Source organism: Orbicella franksi, chromosome 5, assembly GCF_964199315.1.
Source record: "Orbicella franksi chromosome 5, jaOrbFran1.1, whole genome shotgun sequence".
Taxonomy (NCBI): domain Eukaryota; kingdom Metazoa; phylum Cnidaria; class Anthozoa; order Scleractinia; family Merulinidae; genus Orbicella; species Orbicella franksi.
Window position 1 is genome coordinate 11180173 of NC_138149.1, and position 25232 is coordinate 11205404.

Sequence of the window (25232 nt, forward strand, 5' to 3'; positions counted from 1 at the left end):
GACAGACTTCAGATTTCAGGGAGTAGATAAGGGCTGGCTGCCATAAAATTTCACTGGATGACAGAGAACTATGTTAATCTGGCTGAAATTTCACACTATAGCAAAGACTTATGAGATGGATAAACTTTGGAACTGCCAAGGTCAGAAAAGCTTAATAAGTCAGCCTAGTGATTTGGTAGCTACATCCATGAAATATGTTGATGAGCTTGCTGATGATCAGTGGGAATACTTATGAACCAATTACATACTTGTCAAATCCAGCAAAAATGAGTGGGCAAAAAGAAAACCACAAGCAGAATCAATGTACAAAACAACTGCAACAGGACTGTGATGGGACGAAAACCATAACACCTGTTAAGGCTGAGTATGCCTGATTTTCCCTTTATGCTATAGGTGAAATTGCACGTTGTTGATAGAATTCTATCTCAAAGTCCCAAGTTTGTTACGGCTGTGGAGGACAAGACTGCACAGGTGAGTCAAAACTTTAAATGACAGCCCAGTGCGCTAGTCCTCCACAGCTAAAACACAAAACACATAATCTCGGATACATACCCCAATATCAAACTCAAGGAGCCCGATTAATTCCCAACTGATGCTGCCGATCACCAGCATTAGTTCGATTGTAATTTTAGCCACATTGGATATTTAAGCTTACTTACTTCCATAGACCTTCCTTTGACTCCATAATGTCACTGCAATTAACCTCTGGCAGGCTGTGCTACAGTAAGAACATTAATTATTTAAAATGACATATAACATAGCAAAACACTGAATGTAACAAATGACCAAATAACTAATAAAAATGTAACACTACTTTATACAGTGGAAACTCTTCAACTGTACTTTGATACAGTAACTGCAAAGAACTATGGTAAAGTCTGCATATTAGCCAACTGGCCCATCAGACCGGCACTTATCTCTGATTTCAGTAGCATGATCATGAAGCGACTATAGGAGCATTTCTACTCCCCCTGGATGTGATGCTGGTCCTGGGGGGGGGGGTACTCTGGGAATTTCTGGGTGGGGATGTGCCACTGGGTCCCTGGAGCCCTTGGCCTATACCAGAGCTAGTTCAGCTGAATTTTGCTACCCTATACTAGAGTAAACTCTCCAAATCCCCCTATCTATCCACACTATTGCGGCTGATTTGCGTAAATTTAAACTTGCCGATTTGATTTTTTTATATTTTTGGGTGGCAATTCCTGGTTTCCTTAGTCTAGAGAAAATCTTCAACCAACTAGTCAGTTTTGGGAAAAATGATACCCTATTCTAGACCCAAACCCTCTGATTTATATACCCTATCCTAGAGTAAACTGCTTGAAAACCATACCCTTCACAGCGGCACATACCTATATAGCCCATATGTGTTAGTGCCCCCCCCCCCCCCCCCCCGGGATGCTGCTCCATTGCAGGGTTACCCACCAGCCTTACATTCGCTGATGATACCGATTTATACACCTGGGTGGAGCGAGGTACTGTGAGAGTTAAGTGTGTTGCCCAAGAACACAACACAATGTCCACGGCCAGGGCTCAAGCCCGGACCACTCGATCTGGAGGTGAGCTCTCTAACCATGAGGCATGAACTACATGTACAGTTACACCCATACTAAGAAGAACCCTCTAATTAGGTGTCAACACTTCTGTTAGGCAGACACTTTAAAATGGTCACAAGGGATTAAGGGTGGCTTGACCATACATTAGTTAAAAAAATCTTAAGTAACTTGATATAGCTGAATACATACCTCTCCTAAATGAGGTTGTGTGATTCTCTTTTGGCCGTCAATTCTTCTTGCTACATCAGAATAGCAATTCTCTCTCAGCCATTGTAAGTTGATCACTCCCTGATGATCACCTTCATTTTCAAAGGTCAAATGAAGATTTTCATGATTTTCTGTCATAAGAAAAGTTTAAAATCTTTTTAAAAGGAGCTCACTTGACTAAAAGTTAAGTAAATATAATTTCATTTTGTTACTAACAAAAACAATTATTTTGAATCACAGAAATATAAAAGATGACATTACTCTGTTCTTGTCCTTTTAATTTGTAGCAATTTCATTTTATTTGTAATAAAACCTTTGTTTCTGTCTGGATACAACAGCCTGTATAGAGTACTGTGTAAAAGTAATGGGAACCATTATAGGCAAATATTGTGATAGTCATGACACATATTGGCAAAACATCCCCATCAGAGTACAAACAGATGTACCTTAGAACTAAAGTCGACTCCCGATAACTTGATCCTTCAGGGGAAATACATGTAGTAAAAGATTCGAGTTATCGGAAGTTGGAGTTATCGAGGGTAAAATTATATAGAAAAAGGCCTGAAGAGAAATGAAAATTACTTTGAGTTAGCCAGGGGTTTGAGTTTGCGAGGGTTCGAGTTATCGCAAGTCAACTGTATAATGAAACCTCTGGGCATGAATTGCTCATTTGAACAAAATTATTCTGACTTTTGAAACACTTTTGATCACTTACTAGAAACTGAGAAATCTGAGAGTTCTAATGGGTCTGGAATGGACAGCACATCAAAGACCTTCTGGCCACTGTGTGCCTGCCTGCATTGTTCACACTGGCAGCAAAACCGTAACCAACTATTATGGAATCTAAAATGGAAACAAGTTGAAATTGTACAGGCTTCACTGAATCAGACACTTGATCACAAACGACCACATGAAACATAGCTGAAGTTAATATTATTAGGTCCAGTTAGTCTGCAGTATTGTTTTTCATCATGCACTCAACCAGCACAATGAAAATCTCTAAATATTTCCATAGGCAGGAGGTTGGTTAAGTTGTTTGGTTGGCTGAGTGGTTAATGGGATGTCAGAGTTACAGTTTGGAGGTTGTGGGTTCAAGTCCAGCTCTCACCACTAAGTTGGAGACTTGTTTCTCAGTCAGTAGACCCTACAGTGTGTAGTTCAGCTCCTCGGTCATACTTGTAAATAACCAACTGGTCTGTCTGCTACCTGAGTTGGGACTTTAAGCCTATTATGTTTAGTTAATAAATTTGTTTCTTTCAGTGGCATGCCTGTAAACTAACTAACATAGGTGCAGCTAAGTGCATTGACCACTACAGTGTCTATAAACAACATTTGAACATTTTGAATGTTTGGAACATTTGAAATTGATATATTAAAGCTGCTGCAGTGTTCTTCTTACTTGGATGTGTGGCCATCTTTCCATTCTATTTCAATAGCATTTCCAGACACCAGAGCCTTGATAGAATTCACGCTTTGTGTGTCCTATAATGAGACACATGGAAACAATCTAATTTGGCTTCTGAAGTAATAAGGTCTGGGATTAACATAAATATTGAATATTTAATGTATGTCTGAATACTGTCTGATAAAAGAGTTATAGTGACTCAGAATACAATGTAGGATGATGGTCCCAAAACATTACATTAAAAAACATTTTTATTTGTTGGGACATGGTTCCAAAAAATATCCATAACCATAACATGGGTGGCATCTTGAATTCTGAAGAGGAGGGCGGGATCGTCACTCACCTCTTATAAGGTTACCACATACCTTTAGAGCACCTTTAGGGGTGTCTCTCCTGCAAGCAATGTAGCGTGTCCAGTCCAAACGGTAGATAACTATAAACTCCTATACCAAATTAAAGCTATCACACTATACCATTAGAATTATGAAATAAAATGAATTGCCAAATTTTTCACGACCTCTAAATGCAAGTGTCCCAATCATCTCTTGGGTCACTTTTGAAAGCTACAAGTCAAAGGGAATTTGTTCGTTTGCTCTCAAATGTGGACAGTTGCTAGTTTGACATACAAAAAAACAAAAATGTGTCTTCAAAGTATTTATTTCCAAATACTTTTTCCAGAGAGCAATTTTTCTATGGTCACTCTATATTTTTTAAAATCCTATTTCAAAAATGTTCTGTAATGTTTTCTCTGAAATTGAATATGGAAATTATTGCAGACACTTTTTTTTCTTTTTTTTAGCGCTTTGGGTCTGGAAACTGAGGAACAAATAAAATGAGCAAAAAACAAAATTCGCTTCAATTTGTAGCTTTCAGGTGATTCGGACACTTGCATTTAGAGGTCTAAACAAATTTGTGGTATAGCTTGATAGCAAGCTCTATAAGTTTTAATGCGATATAAGGGGTTTAAGCATCTATGATTTAAACCAGACTCACCACATCACTCCATTAATCAAGAAAGGAAAACAAAGTACTTGAGTCCCTAATAATACACATAACTAACCTTAGTTCTCTCCTTGGCAGAATTACTCAGAGCCCTACAAAAGCTTACTCTTTGCTGCAGTAAAGCTTTACACCTGTGCAGCATGGTTGCACCTGTTTGAAAGGAAACATATATGTTTGTATTCTAATGAGAACTGGCTGCCTTGAGTGAAGAGGATGGTTCAATTATTCACACAAATGGTTGAGACTTCACTTGGAAACTCCAATAAACACACCACTTCTAAAGATGCAATTCCATAAGTAGGAACATGTATTCTGCGACATTAATTAATCAATGTATTCATCAGTTGGAATCCAGAGGAGGCAGTGTGGCCTAGTGATCGAGGGTGATGGATTTGTGATCCGGAGGTCCCAGGTTCAAATCCTCCTCTATGCCACTAGATGGATTTGTGTTTGGTGGTCCCAGATTCAACTCCTCCACGCTTAGTAAATAGCCAGCTGGCCAGCCTCCCACCAATTGGGACTTTTACCAGGTTTCTGTTCAATTTACAAAATTTCGTTTGCTTGTTTCAGTGTCTCCAATTAATACAGTAGTGCTAAACACTCCGACACTCAAATAAAGTTATTTAATTTTTTTAAAATATAACCCAGCCCTTGACCCAGGACAATTACAGTACCAGGGATAATAACAATCACTGCGTGCTAAAGAAAAATACATGTTAACATATTAATTTAATTTCTGAGTTTTAGAAAAGTAAGGTTTAAGATCAGGGAACTAAACAATGGGTACGCTCGTGGCTCAATAAAGTACAATAAATTTGACTTGATAAACCATGAAAGTATTGAATGCAATAAATCGAAGACTTGATCAAGCACGGCGGACAACGCACGCAACCCGAAAGACTCATCAGATTCTTCCACCGAAGACAACTTGAATTTCTTCTTATTCTTATTCCTATCTACTTACCACAGCAGGCAACAGTCAAAACAATATTATTCTGTCCTAGGCAGAGCAGTCAGAGCACAGAGTGTTCCTCTGGAGTTCGTTTCCCAACCAGCAGCTAGCAATCGAGTCGACCCTCGACCCCAGTCTCTCTCTTGCCTCCCTACTCCCCCTCCGCCCCTCCCACACCCCTTCCAAGCCGCTGTAAATAAGGAGACTCTTAATTAACACATCCTAGTCATTTAGCAGCGCAATTCTAAGGCGTTTCCTTTTCCTTCCCCCCTTCCCCTTTCTTTTCAGCCTTGGTACTCCTCTTGCTCAAAATTTCGTGACCTATGACGCAACCACCGTAAAAGGGTTTCCAATTATTTACACGGATGTAAGCCTCAGTCTTTTTGTAGCCCAAGGGCGAATTTTCGTTTGCTCGTCGGCCCAGAAGTCTCAAAATACGCCAAAAGCAAGTCAAATAACATCTTAGGTTCTTGTTTTTGAAATTATTCTAACGCTTAAAAAATGACAAAAATTAGCATTTTGCATTTCGCTCCCGATTCCCCGCCCTCTTAAAACTACCGCTTCCCGCCCATTCCTCTCCCGCCTCTTGCCCCCTTTTCTCTCGGGCTTTGGTACGTATCACAATTAAACTATATAGATATTTTCCGATGTAAGCTTAAATCTCAGTTTTTTGTTTGAATACATCAGATTTTTATATTAAATCTTTCCGTTATTTCATTATTATTATTTTTTTTTAGTGTACGGTCGGTTGCTCGGCCATTTAGTCTCCGTCCTCTGATCGCGTGATCAACCACAAAGGTTCATTGATTTGGCTCCCCAGAGTAGCTGCTTAATTTTCACCTGACATGCCACTGACCCCCCTCAGGAACACTTCCTCAAAATTGCCCCTACACTCTATGCTATAGCCTGGTGTTCTAAAATCACTCCTCTTCAGTTTACCTTCGTCAAGGATCGGTACGAAAATATTTTCAATTGAAGAATTGATCAAGCATATCGGACGCCGCATGCAGGCCGAAAGACACCATCTTGCAGATTCTTCTTATTCTTATCCTTATAAACCAAATCTTACCTCAGAGAGTTATTGGCAAGATGCTTGTCCCCTGCTAAGCGAACAGCTCGCAAATCAACATAATTAGGCTGCCTTCCTCAGGAAGCAGTCAGACCACAGAGTTCTCATGCTCTGATTGGCTGCTAAAAGGGAGTTGAAAAGGCAACCTCGGGGCAACCTGTAGACTAAATCTGTACTCGATCGTGTTCTCTTGCGTCAGGTCTTTGTTCCTTTGATCTGGAGAGGAGTGCGGACTCACCTTGTTTTCGAAAGGTTTTTACTTAGCCGTGACAAACGCAGTCTTGTGTGATCATTAGGGCTATAAATTTATTACTGTTTTTTTGTCCAAAAAAGGGAGCCTATGTAAATTGGTATTCAGAGAGCACTGAGTTGAAGTCCCGTAGAAACTAATAGAGAACTAGAGTAAAGGAGAGTCAGAAGCTTTTTGACTAATTCCCTGTATAATGTTTTCCTCTTTGGGTTATATAAAGTGAATATTTTCTAAACAAATTATTAATTCTATGGACAAGGGAAAAGGACTAGAGTGTAGATAGTGTAGCTTGTTCATGTACACTAATTTAATTTGATCAACAGGTAATAAAACATTGCTAGGTTGCGATTTTAGAGAGAGGCATACAATGAATGTTTTAAATGAAATTTTTACAACTCGACAAAGTGCTTTAGGGGAGGGGGGGGGGGTAAAAGGATTGCGGTAAACTGACACAGACTAATTACATCCTAATTCAGTAAGACGGAAGGGATTATGGTGAGAGAGAGACTTGTAATCATCCAACACCGAACCCTGGTGAAGTAGTAGTACATTGTTAGACACTTCAAAAAGTTATGTGGCAATTTCTATCCCTAATACGAATGTACAAAAGCAGGAGCCATAATCGGGGACGGAGACCGTAAGCCTTGGGATCCACGCGCACCTATGATATGGGACAATTTTTCTATTTTTAGAACAAATTGCGCCATCCTGACGTCATATATCCGCGCGGATCCACGCATATGTCGCGGGCTCTCACGCGGATGTTGTCACGTTGCCTGATGAAATGGTGAGAGTTAAGAGACCTTGAGAGATTATCTTGCGTATTTTTCACGGCGATGGCAGGGAATAACGAAGGGAATACGAACCAGGGCACTTATATGTAGTTTTATGCTCTGAGCTAACGGAAAAGGTGGGTTTTTCAGGGTCGAAAACAAGACTTCAATTTCGCGCTGTGAATGAATAATATCTGCTCGCGCTAGTTGTACGAGTAAGATTTTGCGTTTGTTCTGTAAAGAAAAGTTATGCAATAAAACTCTCTACTCTGGTATCGAGTTAATTTGTGAGTTTCTCAGACAATGGTTAATCATAACCAAAACCTGTTTCGATGGTTTCTTATTGTTTCTGCTTGTTTGGTGAGTTTGCAAAAGTTTTTGAAAGGAAAGTCTGACGCGTACAATTAGCTCATTTGCATAGTGCAGCTGGTGCACTTTCAAGTCCGAGTCGGTGTTTTCAATTGTCAACAAATCTTGACAAAGATTTCTTTCGTTATCTTTTGTTCTAAGGTGCTGCAACAAACGGAACGCAAGAAAGGCTGCTAACATGATGTGTGTTTCTTCAACATAAGCATAGTGAAGTTTTACACTGCGAAAATGAAAATAGACAAGGAGTTTTGATAACTCGATCAACAAAATCGAAATCGTTATTCGAAGTTGATTAAAGAAAGCGTCATCGTAACTTTGCTGATTATTTCTGCTTTATTCACATATTTTCAGCTTAGCTTTTAATATGTTCTCAAACATTTATCAATCTTAAACATATTTAAAAACTATAGAGTTATTGTTTGAGTTCGATGTACGCTTTCACACGAAAGTGCGGTGGAAGTACAATTTGTCATGTTTACTGACTGTACAAAACACGCATCGGCGGGCGCTCTAATTCATCGACAACAGAGAATTTACTGGATTTTTACACGGATAAAACTGAGCAGTATCTACGGACGTAAAGTTACTAGGCCTTGATGAAACATCAAGCGTTGCTTACAATTCAGGCGAAACTCATACTGACCAAACTAGCCATTATTTTGTTTTACTTTTCAGTCGCGATAGACTGGCAAATTCCTCGCAAGCGTGTGGCAAGAGGAGCCAGGAAACTATGAAGTCCTGAAGCTCTGCTATGTCTAAATATATCCAGCTAGTTTTTTGCTGTGCAATGGAAAAGCTGTTAATCTTCAACATATGTGAAATTTAAAGTGGAGTAATGTACAGCTCATGTAAAAGAAGCATCCGTCGGAACACAACTTGGTCAGCGATATATATCTAAGCTTAAAGCGGAACATACCTATATTCGACACTGTCTTACTTCACTCAAACTGGAGCAGCTTACGACGAAAATACTTGAGAAAAATTCCAACAGACGCAAATGCGTTGAGTTGTGAGCCAAAAACATGAAAATTTTCGGGAATTTCGGACGCCATTTCCCCCGCGCGACATCCGCAAAAATCCTCGCAGCATTTACGCGCGTGTGCCGCAGGCGACGGCGCAATTTGTTCTAAAAATAGAATTATTGTCCTATATCATGGGGACAACCCCAATACTAGAAATGGCGCGCGCTTACGGTCTCCGTCCCCGATTATGGCTCCTGACAAAAGTTATCATGATATTATAGTCAGCTTAGCTTTTTGCTGCGGAGCGAGCGTAGCGAGCGAGCAGCAACATAATCAGGATTTAAGAAGAATATATAGAAGGGGGTACGAATTCTCGAATTCATCACTTTTTACCAGAATGCATTGCAGTTAACCAGACTGCACTGCGCCACTTTTACTGGAGTGCATTGCGCCACGAACAACACGAGGATGTCATACTCGTCGAGCCGTCGTCCTTTTTCGCGTGGATTCCACTGAGAAAGTTTGCTCTGATTTACCTGTAAAGCGATGTGAAGGAGATCGTGCTTGACTTTCACAACTCTTGCTATGCAGTATGTGAAAGTTTGTAAATCTGGACGATTAATTGTGACATCTTAATCTTAGTATGTCATTTCTTAGCAGTCTCGCCTCCTTCGCCGAATTCTTAAATGAAGAGAAATCGTCGTTACTAAAGCCTGTAGAATAATTAAAACAAACGAAAACCGTGGAACACGCTGATTTCATAAATGCTGCAATCTATTCCTTTTCATCGAAACATGAATTTAAGCTAAAGCTTGAGCATTTTCACACATCGCGGTGGACACGTTCTCGACACAGTCTATGTGTTCTTCTGTCGAGTTCTAGAGATATTTAATGCGTGCCAGTACAGAATTTATAAGTTAGATTTCTGCTCCTACAATTTCCACATCTTTCGATTTTCGCGATCTGGTAAAGGAGAGGCTGATATGTATCGTTTTATGTCCAAACATACTTCAGATCACAATGTGCTTTTTTGTCTCGATCCTTTGTCACACCTCGCCATCGATGCGTCATCATGCATGAAGTTGATGCATACAACGACAGATTTTAAGTGACACCACGATTTGACACTACTTTGAGAAATAACAGTTAATAATAATAATAATAATAATAATAACTTTATTTAAGTGTCGAATGTATTTAGCACTATTGTGCTAATTGGGGACACTGTAAATAAGTAACCAAATATTGCAAATAGAAAATAAACTATTAAGAATCCCAACTGGTGGGAGGCTGACCAGTTGGCTATTTACACAACGCAGTCGAGGAGTTGAACTTGGGACTACCGAGAACAAATCCAGATAGCAGTAGGGTGAAGGATTTGAACCAGGGACCTCCAGATTTCAAATCCAGCGCCCTAAACCACTCGACCACGCTGCCTCCCTAAATGTAAGTCTTGGAACGCGCAGGTAAATGAATCACAGCGTTAAATATGTCACTATCAACAGAATGTGCCGCAGCATTACTATCTTTTAGATACCCTAGTTTTATTCATACTTGCATCAACTGAGGGCATTTCTGTGCCAGGTTTTCTCTATTTCTTGAACGAAAGAATGATAAGCCATCGCTTTAGCTAAATATAACACGGCTCTCTTACAAAAAAAGTAACAATGAGTAAATGTGATAAGATTTTGACGAACTGAGGGCAAAACATAACATTCCTATTGAGGGTAAAGAAGTCATGTACCAGAACAATTCTTCTTAATTCTTCTAGACTACGAGCAGTCTCTCTTTTGCTAGGAAGTGCGTGGGGCAGAACGTAAAAACAGGCTAGCACACTCACGACCGCTCACCTATGGGTCCTACGTTGCGTTCTTCTTTGGGTTTTTCTCCACGGGATTTCGAGCAGTCTACAATTCTTCAAAAGGGTCGTGCCTTTCTCTTTAAATTTCGAATTCAACGAATTCTTTGGGGCGCTGCACTTGAAATCCGGAAGTCGCGGGTTCAAGTCCCGCTCTGACTACTTAGCTGGAGTTGTTTCTCGTTAGACCCTAGTTCATCTCCCCGGTCATGCTTGTAAATAGCCAACTGGTCTGTCTCCCGCCATTTGGTATTTTAAGAATATTATTTTTAGTTGATATATTTGTTTCTTTCAGTTTAAGCGGTATCCCTGGGAACTAGCTAGGTGTAGCTAAGCGCATTGACCACTATAAACAACATACGGAACTTTTGTTTAGGAACGATGATGTCCTTCGCTTGCTCAGGTACAAAATAACAGAGGTTGTTGTGCATCAATTATTTATTGAGCGACTGGAGGCATGGAATAACACGCGAAACATGAGATAAGAGACGAAATAACAGATCGCAGCTTTTAACAAAACTTGAACATTCAGCTGACAGTTACAATGTTCTCAGCAACGGCAATTTCGTAACATTCCTGCCCAGCAAACCGTGCATAGGGAGCCACGGGGAAAAAATCAAGCAAGTGCTGTCTGCTATCCAGGTCCTGTTTTTGATGTTAGAAAAAAATTCTTACACGAACTATTGCCCACCGAAAAAAGTATTGCGCAACCTTAAACATGAGAAATAAAAATCATGCCCACACCCGTTATAAAAAAAAATAATAATGGTCCACCCCTGAGTACCAATACTTGAATTACCAGAAAGCAAGAGTTTAACTTTAAATTCTCGATAACTAATTCCAAGAAAGTATGGAGCGTAAGCGAGTTTAACTCCCGTGTATGCGTTACCCCCAAGATACTTACGTTCGGCTTAGCTCAATCCCGGTTTTGCAAATCCCGACAGGTTCTAAAAAAAGCCAACCCTATGCAGCGATTATCTCTCGCGTGGACAACCCAAGCGGTTCATTCTCGAGGAAATTATATACACGCAAAGCGCGGATACCACGAAACTTGAGAGGGATTACCTTAGAAATAAGGCCTATAGGGGGGATTCACTTTCTCATCCTTCATCTTCCATTGCTGACTCAAGTATCCTTTTCTTTTATATGTTTTCCATAGAACAAGACATAACGGCAATAATAGAGCATTGTACAGGTGTCTGTACAGTGACCTGGCCTTTGACAGAAGCGAGGCTGTAGATGACCTTGTTTTGATAAAGACCTCACTGCGTTTGTCGTGCAAATCAAGTTGTTCTTATGTTAACTACAATAGTTTGCATGGTCTGTATCAAAGCAAGGCCACATCCAGCGTCGCTTGCAATCATAGGACGGATAACTAAGCACATAATTGTAAAATGGCCGATTACAAACACGAGAGAGCCATGCAGTGCTCCTACAAACGTTAGCTGCATAGCAGGAGCAGGAGTAATGTAGGGGGCGAGTTGAAAAGAGGAGCGAGGAAGAGACACGGCTCCTGGGTTTTGCTCCAGGGGCACGTTCCGGGAGCAAAGCTCCTCCCTGTGTACCAACCATTTCATGGGCGTAATTCATTCTCGGGAAGAAAATTTCCACCCTGCAAAATGCTCCACAACATTAAACCGGTTAAATATTTGGGAGCAAGATCCCGGGGGATAATTGAACAAACTTGAAAACGCTCCCTCGTGTGTACCATAATATGGAGCAAGCTCCCGCACTATGCTCCCCAGTGTGGACTAGTCGTGCAAATTGACCCCGGAGCACGCTCCTAGAATAAAACCCTTCGTATGTATCGGCCTTAAATCGTTGCAGAATTTTGACCAGCCCAATCTTAAGCTCTAAGAGGGCCATTCTTATGCCGATAAACTGCTTTGGACCCAGTGCAAAGGGCACGTAGGAAAACGATGGGCGCTTCTCGATCTCTTCTGGAAGAAAACTATCTGGGTCGAACTTCTCCGGCTATGGTAAAGAAAAATGTTAGAAATATCGTCAGCGGACCGTCAGCAATTTAAATAAACGTAACATCCGTAAATAACTGGAAGCATCGGATCTTATCGCTGTAGATGATTTGATAATTGAGCTATGAGTGATAACCAGACAATGAATTAAAGCAAGGCGATTTAACGATACGGAAACTATATTTTTAAACCAGCCAGGACAAACAAGAAGACAGTCAACTAAAGGTGTACAGGCTATGCTTTACAAAGTCTGATTTCGATTTTTAAACATCATTTGGACCGTTGATATAACTCTAAGATAACGGCTCTACGCGGCCATCATGGCAAGCGAACTAGCTGAGAAACGTAGCGAAACGGACCAGATATTAACCAGGACAAAGAAACAGACATATATATATTAAAGCCAAAAAAAAAAATTATTTTTAACTATTACATAAATATTTTGGCTCAGTTGTTTATAAAGCCATTCCACAAACAGTACGTCTGGGCTGCCTGTGAGAAGGGGTGGCCGCTTAACTGAGAGGTTTGCCTATATATGCAATATCGCACTATTTAAGGTTTTCCTTTTTTCGTTGCGGGTGTTGAGCAAGGTCAAGAGAAAGAGCAAAACTGAACAAGAGCGAGATCGAGAGTTTTAAGAGCAAGAGTTAGAGCGAGAACAAACTGTGAACAAGAGCAAGCTAGAGTAAGATTTTCTTAGAGCAATAGATCATAGAGCGAGAGCAAGAACAAGAGCAAGACGATTTGCTGACTCATTACCTCGGGTCAATATTCAGGATCCCGATGAATAGCATGCGCTGGTATGTTGACACTGACACCTTCAGGGAATTCCACTGTGTTGATAACATACGTCTTCATGCAGTACCAGAACATCTCCAAAGTCAACTGAGCTGTGACGCAGGCCCTCCGACACATCATGGTCCAGGTACTGAAGACTCTGGACGAATTCGCCATTTGGAGCATCGCCACGTGACCTGGTGGCGTGGTCAATCTTACGAAGAAGTTTCTCTTGTACGTCTGAGTGATGTGCGACTGTAGAACGCAAAGAATGCCATAGTCGTTCCGTTTGTTTACCAGCAGGCGATCAAAAATAAAACCGACTGGGTGACGATCCGGCTTCGTCAGTCAATTTCTGCGTGCCTTCATGAGCTGAAAAAGATCTCTGCGACCGCTCGACGAGATTTTCCTCTTCTCCAAAATGCTTTGCGCCAGGGCCATAAAATACAGAGAATGTTGAGAAAGACCCAGGTCGAAAAATTCTTTCACTTGTTTATAGAATGGGAACATTGACATTGCGCGGACGTACACCGGCGTTTCTAAAACTGTGAGCGCCTTCTCCACCATTTCTGGGTTCGGGTCGGTTTGGACTTGAGCGTCCAAGCCAAATCCTGCGCCAGAATGATGTCTAACTAGAAGAGACCAAATGGTCACAGGACGTCTATGCGTCTCTCTAGCAAAGAATAATGCATTTAGGAGTCTATCATTCTTGAGCTCTCTTGCAGAATCTCACAACCAAAACACAACGCAGCCTGAGGGTGAAAAAGACAAAGACTCGAACTTCTAAGTTCGCGTGTTGTGTAATTCATAGTGAAACACAACGGTATTTTGGGTCATTTTGGCAACGTACAAAAATAACTTTAAATTGAAGGAAACCTTAAAATGATAGTTTAGTAAGATGGAAAAAATTAATATCAAAGAGATAATTTTGAGCCATAAAGGAATCGAATAAGGATCAAAAAACTCTTCAAGATGTGCAAACCGTGACGTAGCTCCTTTAAGAACACGATGACATTGCAATCTTGACTGAGAGATTGCGTAACGAGCCCTGAGAGCGTCTGCGTAGGAGACTACTCCATATATCCCCCTTCCATTGTGCGATACTTCTGACGTCACATGACAATAACTTTCTTTATCCAGTAGTTATCAGTCATTTTAGATTTGCCATCCGACTTGAGTTGGGTTTAATTTTTGACCAAACCAAATATATCTAAGTTGATTGTTAAACAATCGAAAACAATGCACAAATGTTAACATTTTCAAGGTAGTCAGGAAAGAGTTTTCTTTGTTTGAAAAAAAAAAAAGAAGAAAAAAAGGAAGTCCTTAAAAGCCCCTAGACTTCTGTCAGGTACAGATGTGTCGTTTATCAGGTACAAACATGACATGACCAAAAAATTAAAATATTTTTTCGATGATAAAGGATTTTCGTTTTAGTTATTGATGTTACAAATACTTTTACAAGTTTTCCCAGCGGATGGATGAACCTCGTGCTATAGTATATAACTTTTGCGTTCTGTTTACAAGGGCAAGTTTAAATTTCTTACAAGCAGTATTAAATGATATTTGCATAAATGTGAGTGGAACATAGATTATAGCTTCAAACTAGTAAACAGAAACTAAATACAGTTCCAAACAACGTTGCTCACACAGTGGTATTTTCTAAGGAATTATTCCATAGTGGTACCATAAAATATGAGCTTTCTATGCGATATATAATCATGCAGCTTCCGTGATACGAAGTAATTTCTTTACTGTTGTTTTCACGTTATGTCGAAGCTCGCGATATCGCCAGCAGTAAATAAGCGGGTTTAACGAGGAATTGAGCAGAATCAAGAAGACTGACACGTGATTAGCCAGCAAAAAGGACAATCTAGATCCGTCGGTTAGCAGCAAAATCGTGCAGCATGAATTTGGAACATAACAAGCAATGAAAACGATATAAACAAACATTGCATTAACGGCAGACTTTTTTTCTCGGAGTACCACCATTGCTTGATCATTGTACAGCTGACACTGGGTTAGTATTTGATTCTGATGATATCTGACAACTCTGTAAATGTGAATATATACTGCCGTTGTCACGAGAAGTCCATAAAATTCGATAATCGCAATCACCATGAGATTATTTTCCGGCATTGAAATAAATACAGAGGCAGCGATGGCACTTGTTAGCCATAAAAACATCAGAGCTATGATAACACGCTTTGACGTGACGAGTTCTTGATACCGCAAATGAAGAGAGACGGCGAGAAATCTATCAATGGCAATTGCAGTCACGGTCAAGAAGGACGCGAAAGCTAGAAATAGCACGAAGAAACGGTAGATGATCAAAATCTCTGGACAGAAGGCGTCAATGTTATGTTTTTCACTCGCTTCCATATGCAACATCACCGCTAGGTTGACTCCAAGCATCAGCTAGGGAATCAATGCCACCGCTAGATCAGAAACAGCTAGACTCAGGAACAAGTTCTTTAAAGTTGTGGATATGGATGAGGCCTTCCGCAACGCAAGAATAACGGGGAGGTTTCCAATGGTTGCCACGATGGAAAATATCAAGTTTAATACGGAAAGAACCAGCATAGATGTTCTGTGAAAATGAACGACTGATTTATATCCCTCCAACGTTTGAGTACAAAGCTTGGAAACCATGACTCAGACGATCGTGAATTCAAGTCTTGGCGACAAATGCGCGTTTTACCCAATTGCCAAAATCTTCCAGTGGTGGGGAGATTGAACAGAATATGCTAATGTATTCTTTTTTCGTCAGATGCATTAAGCAGCTGTTTGCGACTGTTTCTATAGTGAAAAGCTATTGCCATACATCAGCTGTTCGATTAATAGAGACCCACTTAATCTCGTATGTAAATTAAATGTTCGTCCTGATTATCGGCAAAATTATTCAGTTTATTTCCCTGTTGATATCAAATGGTCTGAAATGGCTCAACAAGCAAATTAGGGTAGATGGTTTATCTAACAATTATTCTTCGAACGCGCGTTAGATATGTTAGATCTGAGTTGACAGGTAGATACGTCTTAAAGGAGCTACGTCAAAGTTTTCGCAACTTGAAAAATTAAAGCCTTTCCGGTCACGCGATGACCGAAAATATCGAAAAAAACCCGTTGAGAAATGATCAAAACACAACAGAATCGCAGAGAATTGTGAAATCAAGATGGCGAAAGGCAAATACAACCGTTGGAAGCCTGGTTACTAAAAAGAGCAGCTCCGCTGAGCCAGAATTTATTGATGCGTCTGTCCTACAATATATCGTACGCTGGGCGGGAAAAGGCCGTTTCACAGTTCTAATTTTCCGTATTGGGTCCTCGTTATATCACAATGCAGTGGGTACTCTTGGCAGTGAGGGTGCACAACACAAAAAATGCTAAACCTCAAACTTGTCTTGGTTGTTTTCTTTTAGATATTCAAACAAATGCATGCTTTGGATATAGTTTCGTTTTATCTTGTTAGGCTATTTGATTTGCCCCTTAAGTCGTAAAATCATACTAATAATACCTCTCATCAATGCTAGCTTCTGATTGGTGGAATGGGATCAACTGACGCTTGCCGTATTATTTTGAAAACGAAATTGGTCTTTTTTCTTGAAACAATTAGGGATTAATTGTACCTGATCTGTTCACGCGTACAATTAATGCCTAATTGTTTGTCAAACAGGCCGATTTCCTATACAATCTCACGCAAAACAGAACCATAAAAAATCCGTTGAGTTATTAAAGGGGCTCAGTCACGGTTAACGCATATAGAAAAGTTTCGCGTCAATTTTTCAAATTCGTCGTTTGTAATGCGTATCAATCTTCTCCATCCTTAGCCATCCTTGTTCCTTTATGGTTTATCACTATCTCTTTGGTGTTTTTCTATGTTATTAAACTGTTATTTTCAGGTTTCCTACCATTTAAAGGTAATTTTATATGCGGCCAAAATAACTCAAAATACCGTTACTGAGCCCCCTTCAGAACGTCAATAGAAAGACTTAACGACCAAGTTGTATCGGCGTCCTGCAGTTAATCCAAGATGGCGAACCTTTTAAAATGTGTCATTTAGGTGTAATATGACGTCACCGTTGACACGCGATTAACACTAAAGTAAGTAAGTGTGGATGTTTTACGTGCAATGTAAGTCTGGTTACTATTGAATTAATACCTCTTGAGATACATATAGGAGGAGCACATGGAGCCCTCTCCGAGACTAGCCATGATCCTTAGAACTAGTATCGCAGACTGATATGCCTCTTTCAAATTGCCTCATGGGCTCATACAAAAGATAAAAACATACAAGAGTGAAATATACTAGGATACAGGCCTCTTTATTTGATAAGAGTGATTGAAACAAAGAATTATCACAGCAGGCGCATTAACGTAGCGCTATATTACATAATACAATAATACAAGCAGAAGCTAAGGCCAAGCTCCAAGTTGACAGACGGCTTTGGTATTCGTCTTCGTCTTTCGTATTCGTATTCACTGTGGCAGCGACTCCAACTCACGGATCAGCCTTCACAGCCACAACAGACGCTGTCCCCTAATGTGACACCCAAAGACACCACTCCATGGTCCTTCGGATTCACTAATGCACTCTCTGTGGAAGCTGAATAAATGCTATGTCAAATTATGGTCTTCAATAATTGACAACATTTTGTCAATTCATTGGTTAACAGCCACATTTGTCAGTGATACGCTAAATCAACCAGAATCGGTGATACAAAGTATTTTCTTTACAGTTCTTTTCACGTTTTGTCGAATTTCGCGATATCGCCAGCAGTAAAGAAGAGGATTTAACGACGAATTGAGCAGAATGAAAAAGACTGACACGTGATTAGCCACCATAAAGGACAATTTAGATTTGTCAGTTATCAGCAAGATTGTAGTACACGAGTTTGGAACATAACAAGCAATGAAAAGAACATAAACAAACATTGAGTTCATCGCTGATTTCTTGGCTCTGAACACCTCCATTGCTTGATCATTGTACAGCTGACACTGGGTTAGTATTTGATTCTGATGATGTCTGACAACTCTGTAGATGTGAACATATACCACGGTTGTCACGAAAAGTCCATAAAATTCGATGACCGCAACCACCGTGAGATTATGCGGTTCAGGAATTGAAAGGAATATAGAGGCAGCGATGGCACTTGTTAGCCACAAACACGTTAGGGTAATGTTAACACGCTTTGAAGTGACGAGTTCTTGATACCGCAAATGGAGAGAGATGGCGAGGAATCTATCAACAGCAATTGTAGTCACGGTTAAGTACGATGCTGTAACTAGAAATAATATAAAGAAAAGATAAATAGTCAAAAATGTGGGACAGAAGATGTCAAAGTTGTAGTTTCCACTCGCTACCATCCGTAAAATCACCGCGATGTTCGCACCAAGGACCAACTGCGGAATCAGTGCTACAGCAAGATCAGAAACAGCTAGGCTCAGAAACAAGTTCTTCAAAGTAGCGGATATGGATGACGCTTTCCACAGTGCTCGAATAACAAGGAGATTTCCAAGAGTTGCCACGACAGAAAATGTTAAATTTAAAACACTAGAGACTAACATTAATGTTCCGTTAAAATGTGCAAGTGTTATATATTCCTTCAATTTAAGATTGCAGAGCTGAACAACCATGATTCGGATGATTCCAAATTGTCGTCGTAAGCGAGTTTAGTTCAGGCTATTAGCTAAGATCTTCAATTGGCGGGGAAAGTAAATTTTACCAGTAATCTATTCCATTTTCGTCATACCCATTAACCACCTGCCAATGACCGAGTCATTAATAAGTTGTTGCATAGATAAGCTGTTTATCATATATTGATCACGTTGGTTTGACTATTTTTTTCAAATTTATTATTTAACACTTCTTTTCCTGGGAGATCATATTTTTTTTTGAAAATAGTGGTAGACAATTTATCAGTTGTTATCTTCACTTTTTTCGTCTCCTTCATTATCTGCTCCTGCTCAAGTGAATTAAGTCTTCCATTGCAGTTTCCTCCCCTGACATGCTCGATCTTCTCCTTGCGTTGTCTTGTTTTATACCCGTGTAATATTTAAGTGGCTAACGACCATAATTATCCCAAAATCTTCATCTCCGGAAATCTGACTGATTCATAGTCTCTACAATGTTAGTAAGAGAAAATTTAAGAAATTTTTATCTATGAATATTCGAAAGGTTAGTTTCTTGAAAATAATCCCATTCAAGCTTATAGAGCGGAGCTGGATAGTTAGTCGTCAGTAAAAAAATATTAAAAGTAATCATTTTTTGTAGACTTCCTATTACATAGCATTTGATGTCGCCGTTTTGACTCCAATTAGTAAACCTTTCAACCAATGCTGAAACAAAATTTTACCGTTTGTCTTTTCTTTTTCACAGAAACCCAATTTGCGGTATCACTGAGACACGTCATTTCCAAATTAAACTGATTTCGATGCATGTTTGAACAGCCTGTTTTGGAGAATTTAAATTGACGGCTTGAAGATGTGAATGTGTAAATATTGAATGTGTTCTTACGCCAACTAAACGTTTCACCATTAGATCATCGAAGAAAAAAGATGTGTTCAGTTTGAAAAGATTTTCGAATTTAAAATCGACGCATTTCTTGATCGTTATTTCACGTATTACGCCGCACAATGGAACTGAAACCTCGTAAGTTTTCATTTTTTTTCAATAGAGATAGAGAAATTTTTTTTTCATTCGTGACACATTAACTCGGCATTAAGTGGTGTCATTTTCACGTGTCTCTTATTTTGTCTTTGGTAGGAAAGTATATATGCAAATATCAGTGTCAAGATGGAACTTAAGTGAGAATATTCCTCCCACTTACGTGTGCGGAGTTTGGCAACCATGGTGAGCTTCATAACTCTACTTATGAGACCATTCTTAATTAGAGTGTTCACAGAGCATAGCCTGCGGCAAAGTGAACCAAAAGCACTATTAGAAGTTTGCACGCAGCGCTGAGCGAAACATTAACTTTACGGGCTTAAAACTAAAAAAAGACGAGTCATATATATTTTTCGTTTACTTAGTAGTGGGTTAAAATACAACTTTTTGAAGGAGAGGTTTCAGAGCCACCTCAAATTTTTGCAACTCTAAGGAAGCGCGAAATCTGCTCTAGCAATTAGCTTTTAAACATTGCAATCAGTTGAATCTTAGCATGCTGATTTCAATTTGGTATTGAAAATGGGAGTCACCGGAGTCGTTTGTGAGTTATAAACCCTTAAATCTTACGTCGTTGCTATGGTAACCTGACTGCAACTTGCACACCAATGATTGGGCATTTTGCGAATGCCATTCTTGTGGGTATCAACTGAAAAAGAGTGGCAGTGTTATGTTATCAAAGTGGAAGTGCTGCATGAAACATTCTACGTTCAAGGCGACGCCAGTTAAAAACTAAGTGAATACAGATTCCTAAGATAATTATGATAAGGTGGTCAAGATGCACTGAGTACCTCAACTGGCCAAGACTAGGTGATCACTGCGTGGAAGCACCGTATCCAAGGCTGATGGGCGGTCACTAAACTTGCCCAAAACAACTGCAAAATAAACATTTTTATATATTTTATTTTGCCTAATTCAATTTTCCGCGTGAACTTTTCAAGTTTCGACCGAATTGCCCATACATACTAATTCATAACATTGCCTCTTTAACAAAAAAGCCCTGTTTTTGTCGAAATAGAATACAGGAAAGCCATGTTTGCAGATTTTATACCCTTTACTTTGGAGAAATGCATATATACTTCAGTTATGGTAGATTACATGTCTGATGACGTTCTAGCGGTGATACAGAGCTAATCTATATATATATTTTTAAACTACGATGACAATAGTAGCAGTAACAACAAGAAGAACAAGAGCAGCCATACTACTGGGGCTGATCTAAATAAGATTAACAAGCCGGGCCAGCAGAGGGCTTGAAGACGAATCGGAATTTTTTCAATAATTTTGTCGCATTTCACTTTTGAAGATCAAAAGACTTTTTCGTATAACTGTTAGTTTGTAAGTAAGTGAGTTGTAAGCTGGCCAAAAGTTGCGGAAATATAGGCCACGAAGTAGTTTCTCTTGTACGCCTGGGTAATGTGCGAGGTAGAACGCAAAGAGTACCATGGTCGTTTCGTCTGTTTCCGAGCAGGCGATAAAAAATAAAACCGACAGGGTGACGATCCGGCTTCGTCGGTCAATTTCTGCGTGCCTTCATGAGCTGAAAAAGATCTCTGCGACCGGTCGACGAGATTTTCCTCTTCTCCAAAATGCTTTGCGCCAGGGCCATAAAATACAGAGAATGTTGAGAAAGACCCAGGTCGAAAAATTCTTTCGCTTGTTTATAGAATGGGAACACTGACATTGCACGGACATACACTGGCGTTTCTAAAACTGTGAGCGCCTTCACCACCATTTTTGGGTCCGGGTCGGTTTGGACTTGAGCGTCCAGACCAAATCCTGCGCGCAGAATGATGTCTAACGAGAAGAGACGAAATGGACACAGGACGCCTATGCGTCTCTCTAGCAAAAAATAATGTATTGATCAGTATAATTCTGGCACAAACTCACAGCCAAAACACAACACAGCCTGAGGGTAAAAAAAAAGATTCGAACTTCTAAGTTCGCGTGTTGTGTAATTCATAGTGAAACGCAGCGGCATTTTGGGTCATTTTGGCAACGTACAAAAAAAAACTTCAAATTGAAGAAAACCTGAAAATGATAGTTTAGTAAGATAGAAAAAATTAATATCAAAGAAATAATTTTGAGCCATAAAGGAACAAGGATTAAACAACTTTTCAAGATGTGCAAACCGTGACGTAGCTCGTTTAAGAACACGATGACATTGCAATCTTGACTGGAAGATTGCGTAACGAGTCCTGAGAGCGTGTGCGTAGGAGATTACTCCATATATCCCCCTCCCATTGTGCGACACTTCTGACGTCACATGACAATAACTTTCTTTATCCAGCAGTTATCAGTCATTTTAGATTTGCCATCCGGCTTGAGTTGGGTTTAATTTTTGTCCAAACCAAATATATCTAAGTCGATTGTTAAACAATCGAAAACAATGCACACATGTTAACATTTTCAAGGTAGTCAGGAAAGAGTTTTCTTTGTTTGAAAAAAAAAAAAAAAAAAGAAGTCCTTAAAAGCCCCTAGACTTCTGTCAGGTACAGATGTGTCGTTTATCAGGTACAAACATGGCGTGACCAAAAAACTTAAAATATTTTTTCGAAAGGATTTTCGTTTTAGTTATCGATGTTACAAATACTTTTACAAGTTTTCGCAGCGGATGGATGAACCTCGTCCTATAGTATATAACTTTTGCATTCTGTTTACAAGGGCAAGTTTAAATTTCTTACAAGCAGTGTTAAATGATATTTGCATAAATGTGAGTGGAAACTAGTTTATAGCTTCAACCTAGTAAACAGAAACTAAATACAGTTCCAAACAACGTTGCTCACACAGTATTATTTTCCAAGGAATTATTCTATAGTGGTACCATAAATTATAAACTTTCTATGCGATATATAATCAAGCAGCTTCCGTGATACGAAGTAATTTCTTTACTGTTGTTTTCACGTTATGTCGAAGCTCGCGATATCGCCAGCAGTAAATAAGCGGGTTTAACGAGGAATTGAGCAGAATCAAGAAGACTGACACGTGATTAGCCAGCAAAAAGGACAATCTAGATCCGTCGGTTAGCAGCAAAATCGTGCAGCATGAATTTGGAACATAACAAGCAATGAAAACGATATAAACAAACATTGCATTAACGGCAGACTTTTTTTCTCGGAGTACCAACATTGCTTGATCATTGTACAGCTGACACTGGGTTAGTATTTGATTCTGATGATATCTGACAACTCTGTAAATGTGAATATATACTGCCGTTGTCACGAGAAGTCCATAAAATTCGATAATCGCAATCACCATGAGATTATATTCCGGCATTGAAATAAATACAGAGGCAGCGATGGCACTTGTTAGCCATAAAAACATCAGAGCTATGGTAACACGCTTTGACGTGACGAGTTCTTGATACCGCAAATGAAGAGAGACGGCAAGAAATCTATCAATGGCAATTGCAGTCACGGTCAAGAAGGACGCAGAAGCTAGAAATAGCACGAAGAAACGATAGATGATCAAAATCTCTGGACAGAAGGCGTCAATGTTATGTTTTTCACTCCCTTCCATATGCAACATCACCGCTAGGTTGACTCCAAGCATCAGCTGGGGTATCAATGCCACCGCTAGATCAGAAACAGCTAGACTCAGGAACAAGTTCTTTAAAGTTGTGGATATGGATGAGGCCTTCCACAACGCAAGAATAACAAGGAGGTTTCCAAGGGTTGCCACGATGGAAAATATCAAGTTTAATACGGAAAGAACCAGCATAGATGTTCTGTGAAAATGAACGACTGATTTATATCCCTCCAACGTTTGAGTACAAAGCTTGGAAACCATGACTCAGACAATCGTGAATTCAAGTCTTGGCGACAAATGCGCGTTTTAGGCCAATTGCCAAAATCTTCCAGTGGTGGGGAGATTGAACAGGATTTACTAATGTATTCTTTTTTCGTCAGATTCATTAAGCAGCTGTTTGCGACTGTTTCTATAGTGAAAAGCTATTGCCATACATCAGCTGTTCGATTAATAGGGACCCACTTAATCTTGTATGTAAATTAAATTTTCGTCCTGATTATCGGCAAAATTATTCAGTTTATTTCCCTGTTGATATCAAATGGTCTGAAATGGCTCAACAAGCAAATTAGGGTAGATGGTTTATCTAACAATTATTCTTCGAACGCGCGTTAGATATGTTAGATCTGAGTTGACAGGTAGATACGTCTTAAAGGAGCTACGTCACAGTTTTCGCAACTTGAAAAATTAAAGCCTTTCCGGTCACGCGATAACCGAAAATGTCGGAAAAAACCCGTTGAGAAATGATCAAAACACAACAGAATCGCAGAGAATTGTGAAATCAAGATGGCGAAAGGCAAATACAACCGTTGGAAGCCTGGTTACTAAAAAGAGCAGCTCCGCTGAGCCAGAATTTATTGATGCGTCTGCCCTACCATATATCGTACGCTGGGCGGGAAAAGGCCGTTTCACAGTTCTAATTTCCCGTATTGGGTTCTCGTTATCTGACAATGCAGTGGGTACCCTTGGCATTGTAATCCCTCTTCGACACTGTTTGATCGTTGGCCAAGTCAGTGAGGCTGCACAACACAAAAAATGCTAAATCTCAAACTTGTCTTGGTTGTTTTCTTTTAGATATTCAAACAAATGCATGCTTCGGATATAGTTTCGTTTAATCTTGTTAGGCTATTTGATTTGCGCCTTAAGTCGTAAAATCATACTAATAATACCTCGTCCGTAAATGCTAGCTTCTGATTGGTAGACTCGGATCAACTGACGCCTGCCGTATTATTTTGAAAACGAAATTGGTCTTTTTTCTTGAAACAATTAGGGATTAATTGTACCTGTGAACAAATCGGACTTTTCCGTGTAACATTCACTCGTGGCTGCGCCACTCATGGAAATTACTCGGAAAAGCCCGATCTGTTCACGCGTACAATTAATCCCTAATTGTTTCTCAAACAGGCCGATTTCCTATACAAACTCACGCAAACTGAACCGAAAAAAAAATCCGTTGAGTAATTAAAGGAGCTCAGTCACGGTTTGCGCATATTGAAAAGTTTAGCCTCAATTTTTCAAATTCGTCGTTTTGTAATCCGTGTTAATCTTCTCCATCCTTAGCCATCCTTGTTCCTTTATGGTTTATGATTATCTCTTTGTCGTTTTTTTATCTTATTAAACTGTTATTTTCAGGTTTCCCACCATTTAAAGGTAATTTTGTATGTGGCCAAAATAACTCAAAATACCGTGACTGAGCTCCTTTAAGAACGTCAATAGAAAGACTTAACGACCAAGTTGTATCGGCGTCCTGCAGTTAATCAAAGATGGCGAACCTTTTAAAATGTGTCATTTAGGTGTGATATGACGTCACCGTTGACACGCGATTAACACTAAAGTAAGTAAGTTTTGATGTTTTACGTGCAATGTAAGTCTGGTTACTATTGAATTAATACCTCTTAA

The 25232-nt window shown here is 39.7% G+C and overlaps 3 protein-coding genes and 2 pseudogenes across 4 annotated transcripts in view; all 5 read right to left on the minus strand.

Annotated features, from left to right (window-relative positions):
* Positions 1 to 25232, minus strand: part of LOC145488723 (putative gamma-butyrobetaine dioxygenase) — a 156854-nt gene that overhangs the window by 9053 nt on the left and 122569 nt on the right. The window contains exons 1-6 of one of the 2 annotated variants that reach the window (XM_081467645.1): positions 5132 to 5681; positions 4226 to 4317; positions 3160 to 3242; positions 2476 to 2603; positions 1743 to 1891; positions 660 to 718 (exon numbers count right to left, since the gene is read on the minus strand). In XM_081467645.1, the coding sequence (XP_081323771.1) occupies positions 660 to 718; positions 1743 to 1891; positions 2476 to 2603; positions 3160 to 3242; positions 4226 to 4309 (503 nt within the window). In that variant the 5' untranslated portion in view covers positions 4310 to 4317; positions 5132 to 5681. Of the gene's footprint in view, positions 1 to 659; positions 719 to 1742; positions 1892 to 2475; positions 2604 to 3159; positions 3243 to 4225; positions 4318 to 5131; positions 5682 to 25232 lie in introns of those variants that run through there. The other variant, XM_081467646.1, reaches the window with a different exon arrangement.
* LOC145487416 (cytochrome P450 3A14-like) lies at positions 11768 to 21663 on the minus strand (annotated as a pseudogene).
* Positions 14801 to 15821, minus strand: LOC145486474 (melanocortin receptor 3-like; annotated as a pseudogene).
* On the minus strand, positions 17517 to 19435 carry LOC145488048 (melanocortin receptor 4-like). The gene has a single exon (XM_081466815.1). It carries the CDS (start codon positions 18779 to 18781, stop codon positions 17846 to 17848), a length of 936 nt encoding a protein of 311 aa, XP_081322941.1. The 5' UTR covers positions 18782 to 19435; the 3' UTR covers positions 17517 to 17845.
* LOC145488501 (melanocortin receptor 4-like) lies at positions 22287 to 24219 on the minus strand. The gene has a single exon (XM_081467381.1). It carries the CDS (start codon positions 23595 to 23597, stop codon positions 22665 to 22667), a length of 933 nt encoding a protein of 310 aa, XP_081323507.1. The 5' UTR covers positions 23598 to 24219; the 3' UTR covers positions 22287 to 22664.

Excerpts from the sequence above, each read along its gene's own strand:
- LOC145488048 (XM_081466815.1), bottom strand. The coding sequence starts at position 18,781 with ATGGTTGTTCAGCTCTGCAATCTTAAATTGAAGGAATATATAACACTT.
- LOC145488501 (XM_081467381.1), bottom strand. The coding sequence starts at position 23,597 with ATGGTTTCCAAGCTTTGTACTCAAACGTTGGAGGGATATAAATCAGTC.